This window comes from Biomphalaria glabrata, chromosome 6, assembly GCF_947242115.1.
Source record: "Biomphalaria glabrata chromosome 6, xgBioGlab47.1, whole genome shotgun sequence".
NCBI classification, from domain to species: Eukaryota; Metazoa; Mollusca; class Gastropoda; family Planorbidae; genus Biomphalaria; species Biomphalaria glabrata.
In genome coordinates, this window is record NC_074716.1 from 31,538,660 (window position 1) to 31,554,559 (window position 15,900).

Sequence of the window (15,900 nt, forward strand, 5' to 3'; positions counted from 1 at the left end):
CGTCACGAGGCGTGTTGACTCTATTGATGTCCTAGATCGAAGAGAAACGTGGGAGAAAGGGGGGGGGGAAGAAAGATTGGTCTGCATTCCAACCAAGGTGGTGTCAACCGCGACCGTCCTTCAGACATCCGGCGGGTAAGACAAAAGAGATTGTGTGTTTACCTTTCCCCGATCAAGGGCAGATAAACGAAAGGACGCGCCTTAGCTATCTCCAAGGTGGTCAACTAAGTCTAGTCTGGAGAGGAAAAGGTGGTGCGGGTGGAGAATTTAGGGGTAGGATGGTGAAATAATTAAAATAAAATAAATTAATAATGAAAAATAATAATTAATTCTGTGATAATTTTGAGTGACACTGACAGCGAGTTTTTGACTTGTCACAGAACCATTAGTCATGGTGTAACTAGTGTATAGAACCATTAGCCAGGGTGTAACTAGTGTATAGAACCATTAGCCAGGGTGTAAGTAGAGTATAGATCCATTAGCCAGGGTGTAACTAGTGTATAGAACCATTGGCCAGTGTGTAACTAGTGTATAGAACCATTAGTAAGTGTGTAACTAGTGTATAGAACCATTAGTCAGGGTGTAAGTAGAGTATAGAACCATTAGCCAGGGTGTAAGTAGACTATAGAACCATTAGCCAGGGTGTAAGTAGAGTATAGAGCCATTAGCCAGGGTGTAACTAGTGTATAAAACCATTAGCCAGTGTGCAACTAGTGTATAGAACCATTAGTCATGGTGTAACTAGTGTATAGAACCATTAGTCATGGTGTAACTAGTGTATAGAACCATTAGCCAGGGTGTAACTAGTGTATAAAACCATTAGCCCGTGTGTAACTAGTGTATAGAACCATTAGCCAGTGTGTAACTAGTGTATAGAACCATTAGTCATGGTGTAAGTAGAGTATAGAACCATTAGCCAGGGTGTAAGTAGAGTATAGAACCATTAGTCATTGTGTAAGTAGAGTATAGAACCATTAGCCAGGGTGTAACTAGTGTATGGACCCATTAGTCAGGGTGTAACTAGTGTATAGAACCATTAGCCAGTGTGTAACTAGTGTATGGAACCATTAGCCAGGGTGTAACTAGTGTATAGTACTATTTCTCAGTGTGTAACTAGTGTATAGAACCATTAGCCAGTGTGTAACTAGTGTATAGAACCATTAGTCATGGTGTAAGTAGAGTATAGAACCATTAGCCAGGGTGTAACTAGTGTATAGAACCATTAGTCATGGTGTAAGTAGAGTATAGAACCATTAGCCAGGGTGTAACTAGTGTATAGAACCATTAGTCAGGGTGTAACTAGTGTATAGAACCATTAGTCAGGGTGTAACTAGTGTATAGAACCATTAGCCAGGGTGTAACTAGTGTATAGAACCATTAGTCAGGGTGTAACTAGTGTATAGAACCATTAGCCAGGGTGTAACTAGTGTATGGAACCATTAGCCAGTGTGTAACTAGTGTATAGAACCATTAGTCATAGTGTAAGTAGAGTATAGAACCATTAGCCAGGGTGTAACTAGTGTATAGAACCATTAGCCAGGGTGTAAGTAGAGTATAGATCCATTAGCCAGTGTGTAACTAGTGTATAGAACCATTAGCCAGGGTGTAACTAGTGTATGGAACCATTAGCCAGGGTGTAACTAGTGTATGGAACCATTAGCCAGGGTGTAACTAGTGTATGGAACCATTAGCCAGGGTGTAACTAGTGTATGGAACCATTAGCCAGGGTGTAACTAGTGTATAGTACTATTTCTCAGTGTGTAACTAGTGTATAGAACCATTAGCCAGTGTGTAACTAGTGTATAGAACCATTAGTCATGGTGTAAGTAGAGTATAGAACCATTAGCCAGGGTGTAACTAGTGTATAGAACCATTAGTCATGGTGTAAGTAGAGTATAGAACCATTAGCCAGGGTGTAACTAGTGTATGGAACCATTAGCCAGGGTGTAACTAGTGTATGGAACCATTAGCCAGGGTGTAACTAGTGTATAGTACTATTTCTCAGTGTGTAACTAGTGTATGGAACCATTAGCCAGGGTGTAACTAGTGTATAGTACTATTTCTCAGTGTGTAACTAGTGTATGGAACCATTAGCCAGGGTGTAACTAGTGTATGGAACCATTAGCCAGGGTGTAACTAGTGTATAGTACTATTTCTCAGTGTGTAACTAGTGTATGGAACCATTAGCCAGGGTGTAACTAGTGTATAGTACTTTTCTCAGTGTGTAACTAGTGTATAGAACCATTAGCCAGGGTGTAAGTAGAGTATAGAACCATTAGCCAGTGTGTAACTAGTGTATAGAACCATTAGCCAGTGTGTAACTAGTGTATAGAACCATTAGCCAGGGTGTAACTAGTGTATAGTACTATTTGTCAGTGTGTAATTAGTGTTGAATGTCGCTCACTAGTGTGAAAGTAGTGTATAGAACTTTATCTTGTTTTATTTTGTAACTAATTTAAAGTTCCCAACGTGATGCCAAATGAAAGTTTCAGGGGAGCGAAACAGAAGTACGAAAAATGATTTTAAAAAAGCAGCAACTCACGAGTACAGAGCCAAATAAACAAAGAAATAAATTTAAACAACAACAACGACAACAACAACAACAACTACAACAACAACAAAAGAATCAATGCTTTAAAAAGGACAACAAAAAAATTTCTATTTCGATATAAATTCAAATACATTTTTTTTTTCTTGTTCTGTTGTTTTTTGTTGTTTTTTTCTATGAGAATGAAAATTGAAATTTCAGAAACATGGAATCAATTTAAGTTTTGCATTTTGATGGGAATCGTTAGAGAAAAAAAAATTAATTGAATTTTATTTGAAGATTTGTTCCTTAGAAATCTAATCGATCGCAGTGGCGTATATAGGGATTTGGGGGCCTGGGGTTGACCTCTTTAGTGGCCCTTGCATTTTGACATTCGAATGATATCATGAATAATGCTTAATATTTAACATTCTATGTAAAACCTAATTTCTGACACTCATTTGGCCCCCCCCCCCCCTGAAGTGGGTGCCTGGGGGATTTTTAAATTTGGACCCAGTCTCTCTCCACCCTAGCTACGCCACTGTCACTGGAAATATGAGGATGAATTGAATACAAGTATTGCGATTAGGAAGTTTGACAACGTCCTTTAATAATAATAATAATTGTATTTATAAAGCGCTGTTAACAAACAAAATGTAGGCTCAAGGCGCTGTAATAACATTAGAAACACAAACACGACAGCTAAAATAACAATATAAAAAAGTTTTAAACAGATAGGTATTAATGTTCTTCTTAAAAGTGGTGTAGCTTGTCTGTCTGAGATCAATTCCAAACCTTTGGTCCGTGCACTGAAAAAGCCCGCTGATCGTAGCTTTTGAGGGAGCAACGTGGCACCAGAAATAACTACATTCATTCACTACTTCAGAAACACTACCTCGAATTTATTTTATTAAAATATAAAAATATCAATGTCTAGCAAGTCTAGTCTTACAGAGTTCAAATTTGAAATACAATTTTCAACTTGTTTTTGTGGCATTACTAATTTAATTAGTATAAACCTAGGTATAGCATAGGTGTACGTGCACTTTAGTATTTTAAGATAAGATTTCCTATACAGGTAAATGTTCGAGCCTGCAGAGTGCATAGCTGAAGATTTCTACTAGCCTGCAACAGTCAACCACGAGTTTTCATTAGATCCACTCACTCTGTTTGGTAAACTCCCTAGATCTATATGTGAAATGTATTGATGTGTATGTTATCAGATGTACAAAATGTTGATCCTGTAACACTTTGACTTAGTTACTTGACATCTGTCTCTCCATCTGAGTCCCAATGTCTCCATGTCATTCTCTCATCCGATCACATTTTCTCAGATTCAATTTGTTCGAGTCATTTCGTCTTTCTCCTGATAAACACTCACACGAGCGCACGCAACCCACGCCAGGAGAGCATCTTGTACACACACCCTGTGCCTGGGACTGTTATTGAGAGAGAGAGAGAGAGAGAGAGACAGAGAGAGACAGAGAGAGAGAGGTGAGGGGAGTGGGAGAGCACTGGAGATGAGGAAGTAATGTTCTTTCTTTTTTTCTTTAAATAAGGGGTTTCAATACGTCCAAAATATTTCTTGATATATCTTAAGATTACTTTCCGACGTTTCTCTACAACAGTTGCTATGGCTGAAGAGTCATATTGTGATTGTGGAGTATTAGGCTTACCAATGAGGCTGTGGAGCCCATTCAGCTACGAGTGATAAAAATACAAAGCTTATCTAATGGGAAGAACCCCACACTTACAACTATATCTCTCAATACTGTAGAACATTGAAGGCGTATAGGAAAGTATGAAGTACTTTTTCCCTAATTTGATATCAAACAATAAAATTAATAATAAAATTGATTACCATTAATTAATGGATTAACTGTGGCTCTAGAGTCCCGCCTCAAAGGCTGTATAGTGTCTCTTTCTCTTAAAGGGTGAAGGGCCTAGGGGAAGTCCTCCCCTTAAGCTTCGAGACCTTCCAATCGTGATACTACTAGCTCCAAGGTCAAGCATACAAGATCACGATTGCTGTTAATAATAATGTAACGACTCTCTCCAGCCTTCATGCTCACACTACACAACACGACACTACCAACTCAAAGAACTTGACAATTCAGGGCTCCAAATAATTAATCTCTTTAATGTCTAATAAATCGCAGGAAATACTGTACAATTGGCAGCACGAAACAGTGTACAAATGCTTTACCTTAGATAACTCTATTACTTCTGTACCAAACTCTGCTGGTCTCTGACACGTCGCGGACTTGTACTTGATTCTCTGTTCAGGACTACCTTCATACTTGACTGACTGTACCGCACTAGATCTTGAATCTTGACTTTCTCGATCGTGAAGCGAAAATGTGTGAAGTGAATTGACTCTTACACTTTTACTGTTTACATATTGTCCCCGGAGACCTTTTCAAAACCAATAGAACCTCGCTGTGGATGATCACATGATGTTAGAAATATGTTTACCAATTATTTTTGTTTAGCGCTATTTCACGCTTACAGCTAATGGGGATTATAAAATGGATTCAACTTATACCACCAGTTCAGTCAAGTACGATTTGTTTCTCTTGTTTGAGATACCAATTAAAATAATGAATTACAACATTTAAGCATTTTTTTAAATTGATTCATGTGTTGTCAGATAAAAGAAATAATTTTGCAAAATTTCAACTAGATTCAAGCATGTGTGTGGGAGAAATAACGTGTACAAACAATTTACCAGACAGACAGAGTGAGTGAGTTAATATAAACTTTGTAAACAAAAAAACAACAACAGATTGAGTTCATGAAAAATAAATGAAAATGTTGACATTGAGGGCCGGAATGGATTTTTTTAGACCATGACCCTAGAAATGTGGTAGATATATTTGAGTACATGGTATGATGAACAGCTAGTGATTAGAAACTAGCCTACAACACATAGATCAACCAGGTCAATATGAACGGGAATGTTGTCATTGAAGACCTGCGGAAAGGTGAGAACTTAAATCTATAACACAAGCCACAAGTAGAAAGTTTACATTAGAGTGCAGCATTCTGTGTAGTGTAACTCAGACTATCAGCAAGGAGCTTAACCAAGGCCAGGGCTGTTATTTATTTCATTAAAGGGAAAATATCTCGATTGCTTCGAAAATCATTTTTTTTTTAAATACAGGAAGTAGGTGAACCCACTGAAGTCCATGTTTAGCTTGGGCTGGTATTCTAAAAGAATTGATAGCTATCCTCTAAAGTGCAGTCAACAAGATTAGAAACTATAGCTCTAAACATTGTAATACATATAACACACACACACACACACACACACAAAGATAAACACACACACACACACACACACACACACACACACACACACACACATATATATATTATATATATAATATACACATCTTATATATATATAAGGTCAATGTCCTTAGAAACTGGTCTCTCATTGTCTGGTGGTTTTTATAGAAATGGTGAAACGAATCCAGTGTAGACCTAAGTAGATCAGTCCCTGTGACTATTCTTTCTATCTTAAGGACGGAAACATCACGAGATCTTGGAAACAAGGAACCGATCTATGTGCTTAATCTCAGGAAAGTTAGGGCGGGGAAGATGAGTGAACGAGCGTGCTGGTGAGTCGCTGTGTTTCTCTTATCTTTTGATGTACGCATTCCATTGATAGCAATGCTTTAGGAAGTCTTGCTCTGTTCATTCTGTCTGAAGAGCTGAGGGTCAACATTAGAAAAATGAAATTGTCGAATTGTGTCTACATTGTTTTAGCATAACAACAGTAGCTAACATATATCAACTGTATTAAAAGAAAACAAGATATATAAAATACTATTTAATATAAATAAGTGAAAAAGAAATTAATAATATAGTTTGTGGCTAATTTATCTTGCTCTTAATTAAGACATATTCACTATATAAAAATCGGTTTTAAAAAGGCTGCTATTCCGGCGTAAAAATAACAGCTACCTCCCTTTTGTATCACAAAGAGATGGGTTGATGTTTTCTGTCAAGAAGTGCACACTGCTCGTTGAATTGTCTCAGCTCGTGCCATGAAGTATTCGTGACATTCAGCTTTTGTTGTTCATTTCGCTCTAAAAACCAAGTGTGTTTACAACTTGTTTGTAAGAATCAACATTTTAAGCCAAGACTTTGACTGATTCTACACATTCAGAATACAAAGTCCTCCTAGCAGTGGCGTAGCTAGGGTGGGAAATGGGGTAGAATTTGAAAATCCCTTCGGGCCCCCACTTGAGGGTGGCCGCCAAATGAGTGTTCGAAATTATTTTTTTTTACATTAAATATTAAATATCACGCTATTATCTCGTGTCATGATGTTGAAGGTCAAAATGCAGGGGCCCTTAAAGAGGTCAAGCCCAGGGCCCCCAAATGATAGCGAATCCCTAGCAACGCAACTGCCTCCTAGTAATATCTTTTGAGATTATATATCTTTTCTTAAATTACAACTAGCTAAAATACCCGGCTTTGCCCGTGGTGGCAGGAATCGGGTTGTTCTAAGATACATTACGGTTTACATTCATGGCAAGCTTCAGATAGGCTGTCAACTGGTAGACATTTCTAAGAACTAACAAGTTTCAACATTAGACGTCCTCTTATAATGTAGCATTTCTTTATTTGCTATCTTCACATTAAATTGCTTCATGTTACTAAATGCCAGGACACAAACTTATACGTATGGGCTGTCATGACCTATTTGAGAAGTTCATTACGATATTGACTAGTTAATGACCTTTGACCTTTACATTTCAGCTATTGTAAAACCAAAGTACAAAATACGTATACTTAGGACTAAAGAGCTGAAACTAGTCTTTGCACTTCTCTACACACTTCAAGTCGTAACAACTTCAAGTCTTCTCTTAATTTCCAGACATGTTTACAGCGCTTAATGCCAGACAATCGGTGGGCATTGTTTGATTTCCCTTTTTGACGTTGTTTGTGATTTGTGGTTTTAAACTTAGATCTAGTTGTTTTCTAAGTTTTTTTTTTAAATTAACCATTCAGCTTTTGTTGTTTAGTTGCGCTTTTGTTGTGTATTTGCTTAGTAAAGAAGTAAATCAAAGTTGACATTGACTCTTGTAATTAATATTTATAAATTCAGTGGGAGCTATATAAATATATTTTTTTTAATCTATTCAATCCTTAGCTCCTAGCATGAGCTCTTCCTGCTGACAACATTCACTGATGCTCTTACAATACGTACAATAAAAAAGCTGAGATGGGTCCGAGAGACATGTGATGGCTTGTGTGTACTCATTTATTTCTAATCTTCTCTAGCTAGAGCTGAGCTAAAGCTCATTGTCGATGTCTTTTGCTATTTTTATATTTACATGCACAACTCAAGTTCTAGTCGGTCAGTGTATAGGTGAATTCTAACAGTAGTGAAATATACTAATTTATAATTGGTAATTCAATGTTATTATCATTAAGTTTGGTAACTAAGTTTAATAGCTGATATCTTGGAAGCGTTCTATCCATTTGATAGGCCTACATAACATTGGTGCATGGGCGTAGCCAGGATTTTTTTTCGGGGGGGGGGGGTTTGGGGGGGGGATTTTTTTTCTTCCCCCCCCCCCCGCGAATTTTTTTTTTATATGTATTTATGTGTGTGTGTGTGTTAGTACATAATCTTTATTGCATTCTGACTCTTCATTCTTTCGGAAGACGTTTATTGTGCCCTAGAATAGGTTTTTCCATGAGTTAGTGGAAAAATTGTAGATTCCCCGCGAATACTAGCTAGGGGGTTTGGGGGAGCGCTAGGAGCTCCCCCAGAGCGGGGCGAAGCCCCGCCGCCAAGCACTATTTCTGATATTGAAAGCCAACAAAATGCATATTCTGAGGTATCTACAGTGCATTTTCCTGCTATTAAAAAGTTTTATTTCAAAAACCTAATGTGCTATTCTTACTGACTTAGACCCTCCAGCGCCGTTTGGCGCATTTGCCGTCAAGCTGTTTCCATAAAATTGTAGATTCCCTGCCATTACTAGCAATGGGGTCTGGGGAGCGCTAGCCGCCAAGCACTATTTCTGATATTGAAAGCCAACAAAATGCATATTCTGAGGTATCTACAGTGCATTTTCCTGCTATTAAAAAGTTTATTTCAAAAACCTAATGTGCTTTTCTTACTGACTTAGACCCTCCAACGCCGTTCGGAGCATTTGACGTCAAGCTGTTTCCATAAAAATCTGTCACTGGTAATATCTGAAGCCTCTTCCCACCTGCCATGAGGACCTCAATGAATGAGTGGAGTCAAGTTGTACTAGGATATCATTGCAACTCTTCTTACGCATAATTCATTTTGTCGGAGAACATGTCCCGCAAACCTCATGCGTCGCTCTCTCACAATCTTACTAAAGGGTCGACTCCCAGTTCGGCATAGGATTTCCTTGATTTAAACCCGATCTCTATAACTGACTCCTAAAATCTGTCTTAGCCATCTTTGTTGAGCCACATTTAGTGTTTTTCAATTTCGGCAGATGACTATTCACTGCAGTTTATTAAGGGAGCCCTGCCACTGGTAAAAATGTGTAACCACTCTTGAATACGCTCTTGGAATTAAGTGACTGTAGTTTGCTTTAGATTTTATATCGAAAAGAGAAGTTTTATCGTCAAAATCATCTTTTGGGGGTTTTCCACCTCAAAATGCTCTGTAGGGGGATCTTAAACTCAAAACCATTTGGAGGGGTTTTAAACTTTAAACAAACGCCATCTGTAGAAGAGGGGTTTAAACTCAAAACTCCCGATTGGATTGGCTACGCTCAAATAATTTTAGTGTGCAATTTGCTTTTTTTTTTATATTGAAGAGGTATTTTTAGCATTAAACCCCTCTGAATGGGGGTTTAAACTCAAAACCCCTTTTGGCAACGCTCATAGCATTTTGAGTGCGTAATTTGCTTTTTTTCTTACACTGAAGATGTATTTTTTAGCCTCAAACACCCCTGGCGGGGGGTTTAAACTAAAAACCCCTTTGGCTGCGTTCATAGATTTTAGTGTAAGTAATTTGCTTTTATTTATATTGAAGAGGTACTTTTTAGCTTCAAACTCCACTGGAGGGGAGTTTAAACTCAAAACACCTTTGACTACACTCAAAACATTTTGAGTGTATAATTTGCTTTGTTTTTATTATTAAAGAGGTAGTTTTTACCTTCAAACCCCGCTAAAGTGGGTTTAAACTAAAAACTAAGTCAAAACCCATTTAGCTACGCTCATAACATTTTGAGTGCCTAATTAACTTTTTATATTGAAGAGGGGGTTTATCGTAAATTTTGGAGGGGGTTTTAAAATCAAAATCTCCCTTAACTGTGCTCTTGGAATTAGGGGATTTTCGTTTGCATTTTTGTTTTGTTTTGTTCTATAGAAGAGGGGGGGTTAACTGCGAAAACCCCAAGTAGGGGGTTTAAAACTCAAAACCCCTAGTATGGGGTTTTAAACTCAAAACCCCTGGTAGGGGGTTTTAAACTCAAAATCCCCTGGTAACGGGTTTTAAACTCAAAACCCCATTGGTTGTGCTGGGGCAATTGATGGTTTAGTATTAAAATCTCACTTAAAATAAACAAAATCAAAGCAAAAAATCATTCACTAAATTCCGACCCCCCCCCCAAGGGGGGGATTTCATTTCGGGGGGGGGGGGGTTTGAACCCCAACCCCCCCCCTGGCTACGCCCATGCATTGGTGGCTGATGTTTTAAACTCGGCATTATATATAGACTTGCTACCTGCCTGCGCTCTGGTCTGTAGTTTCCTTGGTTCCGGGTTCAAACACTGCCAGCCCTAATTCCCCCGCCTTCATGCTGAAAGTTTGGGTTATGATAAAATAACCTTTGGTTCTGAAGGAACATCCGAAACATGCAAACCCAACAAAACACAGAGTGATGGAGTGACCACAGGCCAGCACTAAAACTTAGAGTCAGATTTTGGGGGAGTCCGAAGATAAATAACGAAGACAGTATGTCACGTGGCTACGCAGTCCTAGCTGCGACCTACATATTTTCCACATCCAGCGCAGACATAACCGTTTAAGTTCTCTTTTCGCCCTTTTTCGTCTGTCATCGGCACAAAAACAACTCTAATCGTAAGTCAGTTTTTCTCTTGCCTTAAAGTTCATATGATCTCAAGTTGTTAATAAATTTGGTTTTATGAGATTGTATAATCGTTGGGGTGACCAAAAAAACTCGAACTAAACTAATTCAAATAAAATCAGCCAATTAGCTCGAAACGTTTCTAGACTTGTTCCCTAGCTTCTCGCTACTAAAAAAAATACTTTTAGGAATGTAAAACTATAGTGTAATTTACTTATCAGTTTCAGTGCAATAATGAGACTTTGAAATATACAACAGAACTGGCCTTTTAGATTAGCATTTATCTTGTATATCCATGGACTTGAGAATTATTTTAATGTGTTTTGTGTATTTTGGGGACATCTTTTGAAGCGTCTTTGCAGAGTTGCAACAAAGTTCTAAAAGTTTTGTTCTAGACATAGATTTCACATTTTTCAATAAAACTATTTATGTAATTGAAATGTAGTTATAATGGTAGTAACAATTAGTTAAAACCCTTCCACGATCATAAGTGTCGCACAGCTTTCAGCTGAATAGCTTAATTAGTTAGGTTTGTAATATAGAATAAGTTCTATGCCTTTGTTGTATAAACTTAAAGAAGTCGAGACATCTACTGTAAACATTGAACCATGTGCTAGATATATAAAACTACATCTATAACAATTAGACACGCTTCTATTTGATAGATAAACATTGTGCACATTGATAGCGGATGACTGATTTTAATCTAGTACCAAAGTCTATTTATGACGGCGACGGTGTGTATTACAGCGTTACATTGTTAAATTTTTGGGACCATACATTAGATATCTCTGTAGATGACCAATATTCGATGAACTTTGCTATAGGTTCACAATTTTGCAATAAGTGAGTGACTTACATGTACTCTTTATCAGACGTCCCTATTTTTTTTTTTGAACCCCCATGTTACCAGTTGAAGGTTTTCACCGAAACAGATCTGAAGTCTTTATAAAATCTCCTGGCTGGCAGTCTTTGGGTCCATGTGACGCATTTAAAAGAACTGAAATGCAGACATTAGAACACTAGGCGACAAGTAGCACAACAGAGTTGACGACGCACTGACCTGTCTCTTCATTCTAACATTAAAGTTTCTCGAACTTGATTGCGTTAATTAACGAGATCTGAAATAAGATTTATAGCCTAATAGATTTTGTTTTGACGACTAAAGTTTCTTCAATATCATTACTAAACAAGGGAAGTAATCACGCTGGCACGATGACATAGTGCTGTGCTGCAGTCTCAGTAGTTCACAACACATTAACTAAAGTTATCACTTATAGGCCAAGTTGTGTGTCAAGTTAGTACACACCTTGAGTTTTGTGGGAAATAAAATTATTGTTTCTTCCTTAGTGATTATTTTAAAACGTTATATCCCAGAGCACCATTTTGTTTTCCAGCCATCAAGTTTTAGTACTATGGTACTGAAGGTAAGATGTGAAGTACTTATAGAGCTCATAAAACATCCCGCCTACTTGTCTAATAGGCGAATATTTGAGACATTTTACGTTTCGAGAGAATATGTCCTCCCTTTGTAGCTTCTCAGGCGACTAAAGAGGTTAATCTCTGATACATAGCTGCGGTCACAGGTTGTGACTGGTTGGGCATCTGTAATCATTTGTCACTGTTGCACTTTCACCCTACTTTCTGATTGACCTGTGGGGTAACTTGCACTTTCCCCCTACTTTCTGATTGACCTATGGGGTAACTTGCACTTTCATCCTACTTTCTGATTGACCTATGGGGTAACTTGCACTTTCCCCCTACTTTCTGATTGACCTATGGGGTAACTTGCACTTTCCCCCTACTTTCTGATTGACCTATGGGGTAACTTGCACTTTCACCCTACTTTCTGATTGACCTATGGGGTAACTTGCACTTTCCCCCTACTTTCTGATTGACCTATGGGGTAACTTGCACTTTCACCCTACTTTCTGATTGACCTATGGGGTAACTTGCACTTTCACCCTACTTTCTGATTGACCTGTGGGGTAACTTGCACTTTCCCCCTACTTTCTGATTGACCTATGGGGTAACTTGCACTTTCATCCTACTTTCTGATTGACCTATGGGGTAACTTGCACTTTCACCCTACTTTCTGATTGACCTATGGGGTAACTTGCACTTTCACCCTACTTTCTGATTGACCTATGGGGTAACTTGCACTTTCACCCTACTTTCTGATTGACCTATGGGGTAACTTGCACTTTCACCCTACTTTCTGATTGACCTATGGGGTAACTTGCACTTTCACCCTACTTTCTGATTGACCTATGGGGTAACTTGCACTTTTCTTTGGAAGTAACTTTTTGTTAGGGTTTGAAAGATGACAGACCTATACATTAACCTACAGTTGTGCTAATCTCTGCTTTAAGTTCGTTTATATGCGTAACATGGACCCAAAGGCTGCCAGAAAGGAGATTTACCTATAGGAAATATAAGCTCTAGCTTAGTCCGCTACTAGCCTGTAGATCCACTCAAATATAATTTGAAGAAAAAGCAAAAAGAATAAATGCCTTTTGCCTTATTCTGATTACAAGAGGCTCGGTGTCTTTAATAGCTTAGGGTCTTATTAGGGCTAAGGCCCTGCTACAAAGTATAAACTTTATTCAATGATATTGGCGGAATCAAATTCTGGTAAGGGCAGGATTGTTAATTCCTTAGTTTAGATTACTTTAGAAGGTTTCATAGACCTGGAAGTAAATAACATTTCAAGAGTAAGTTGACATTGAGTTGATCACACAACAACATCCTTAAAAGTGGATAAAAATGGATTAACTTTACATCATCTGCCTTATTGCAACCTAGTACATCAAAAGAAACAGAAGCTGCTCTTTTTTGTAGCACGCAAGCTTTGACTGCACGCTTTTAGCTGCACGTGCAGTGTTGTCCCTCACGCCCCATTCAATAATAGACCATGGGCTTCAATGAAATAATCGTACTCCGTATGAAACAATGTTTTGATTAAAAGATTTTTTTATTTATTTTAGAGTCAAGTTTAACACTACATTTAATTCATAGTTTGAGTAATACATGTATTATGTAATGCGGTGAGCGTTATTAGTGTCAGTACAAAGAAATTAAAGACAGAAGGTGTACAAGAATTCGAAGGAGGGGTGAAAGGGACGCAATCTCACTGGTGAAAGGGACGCAATCTCACTGTGGTGAAAGGGACGCAATCTCACTGTGGTGAAAGGGAGGTGATTTCACTGTGGACTTCTCGTCATTATATCACAATGAACATTGTATTTTTTGTAAAAAAAGTTCAGACTTCCAGGGCATGAACACAGACCTTGGTAGCGAGAATATACACATTTCTTTGAGCAGACCTTGGTAGCGAGAATATACACTTACTCGGAACATCTTAATCCCTGACAACTGCTAATACTGTTTTCTAGAAGACGGTTACAATTACCTTTTGCTTTCTTAAGTCTACATCTACATATATGTCTACATTGTGAGTAGGCGGTCTTACCTCTCTCTCTCTCTCTCTCTCTCTCTCTCTCGTTTTCCGTCCTCTCTCTCTCACTCTGTTTCTCTCTCCCATTCTTTCTTTCTTTCTCTCTCGCTCTGTGATTGTGTGTTACTATCTTCTGTCTGTGTGACTAGCAAGTGTTGACCGGTCTTATGGTCTCCTTTAAAATCACAAAACAACTTCCATTAATCCAATTATTTTTCTTTCTATCTAGAGAGATCCACAATTGGAAAGCCAGGCCTTGGACTGGATCGAGGCCAACTTGGGCGAACCACTGGACAGGAAGAAGCCATATGATGATCTGCTGAAGGACGGAATCATTCTCTGCAAGTAGGTTGTCATGTCCTCTTCACTTCATCCATTTCCTAGAGGCGAGAGGCTTCACAGGAAAGACTCAATTTTAAAAAAGTGCATTTAAATTATGAGATGATGCGCCTCAAGAAACGCCCATGAAGAGATCTATTGGAAATACAATCTTTTAGAACAATTAATAACAGATGGATATATTGAGTTTCAAATCTATCACTTCTTAGCGTCAGAAATGTTTAATTATACTTGGTATTTTATACGGCATCTCCGTGCATAGTTTACACTGTAATTCACAGAAATTCAAAATATAGAAAGAAATTAAAATACAAAATTTAATTTTTTTTTTTCAAATTTAACGTTTAAACAAAAAAATAAAAAAACTTAAAAAAAAACAACTAAGCTTAGCCAGACGAGGAATAACTCCGCCCTTACAACTATATTTATCAATAACGTACGCGCTATTGCCATTATTCTATATGAAACAAAATAATTAATTACCAATAATTAATTCACTAATTGATTCATGGTTTGTCAAGTACAATTAATGATTGTATAAAGTATCAAAACTTGATCAGAGAATGCATGAGGGAGAAATAGCGTTATTTAAGGGGACTAAACCCAACAAATTTCGCCACATATGTGAATACTGAAGTATATCAAACAAAATAATTAATTACCAGTAACTAATTGTCTAATTGGTTACTTTTTAAAATTGATTCATGTCTTGTCTATGCCAATGAATAATTGTGCAAAGTTTCAACTTAATATGAGAATGGGTGTGGGAGAAATAATGTGTACACATCTTTTACCAGACAGACAGATAGATAGACAGAAAGACAGAGTGAGTTGATTTGTAAAAAATCTTCAAAACTTCAAAACTTTTACATTCTTATTGTTCTAAAAAAAAAATCTTTCAATACGGTATTAGCGTCTTTCCACACGCCTGATATCGTGCCAATTCTTTAAAATCTTGTTTAGTTTTTTTTATGTTAGTCTTTTTGCTTATATTTAAACTTCAGACTTTAAAACATCAGTTTAAAATGTTTGTTCTTGTTGTTGAAGTCCAAGTCATAACATGAAATAACGTTTTCAGCACTGGCGGATCCAGGAAGGGGGGACTATCGCCCCCCCCCCCCACTCGGCCGACCCCTGCCCCCTTATGTGGGGGAGGGGGGAGGACGAATTTTAGTATATAAATCACACAATTTGTATTGGAATTTATTACTTATATTAATAATATTTACTAATTATTTATATATCCCCCCCCTAGTATGTTGGCCATTTCGGTGAGGTGGGGAGGGAACGATGGCATCAATAAACTTTCGAGTCTGGGGGATGTCCAATTTATTTGTAGAAATCACAGTTTGTTAACAGAATCAATTAAATATCTATATAATTAAAACTTCTCTCAACCCTTCTGAATGGCTCTGAGACATGGACACTATACAGGAAACATCTAAGACTTCTTGAGCGCTTCCACAAAAGATGCTTGCGCTC

At 37.8% G+C, this 15,900-nt stretch overlaps 1 protein-coding gene across 3 annotated transcripts in view; it reads left to right on the forward strand.

Annotated features, from left to right (window-relative positions):
* LOC106059500 (myophilin-like) overlaps nt 1–15,900 on the forward strand; it is a 36,001-nt gene that overhangs the window by 15,486 nt on the left and 4,615 nt on the right. The window contains exons 2-3 of one of the 3 annotated variants that reach the window (XM_013217135.2): nt 7,298–7,447; nt 14,309–14,424. In XM_013217135.2, coding sequence (XP_013072589.2) covers nt 7,418–7,447; nt 14,309–14,424 — 146 coding nt within the window. In that variant the 5' untranslated portion in view covers nt 7,298–7,417. Of the gene's footprint in view, nt 1–7,297; nt 7,448–11,875; nt 12,050–14,308; nt 14,425–15,900 lie in introns of those variants that run through there. The other 2 variants (XM_013217137.2, XM_013217136.2) reach the window with 2 other exon arrangements.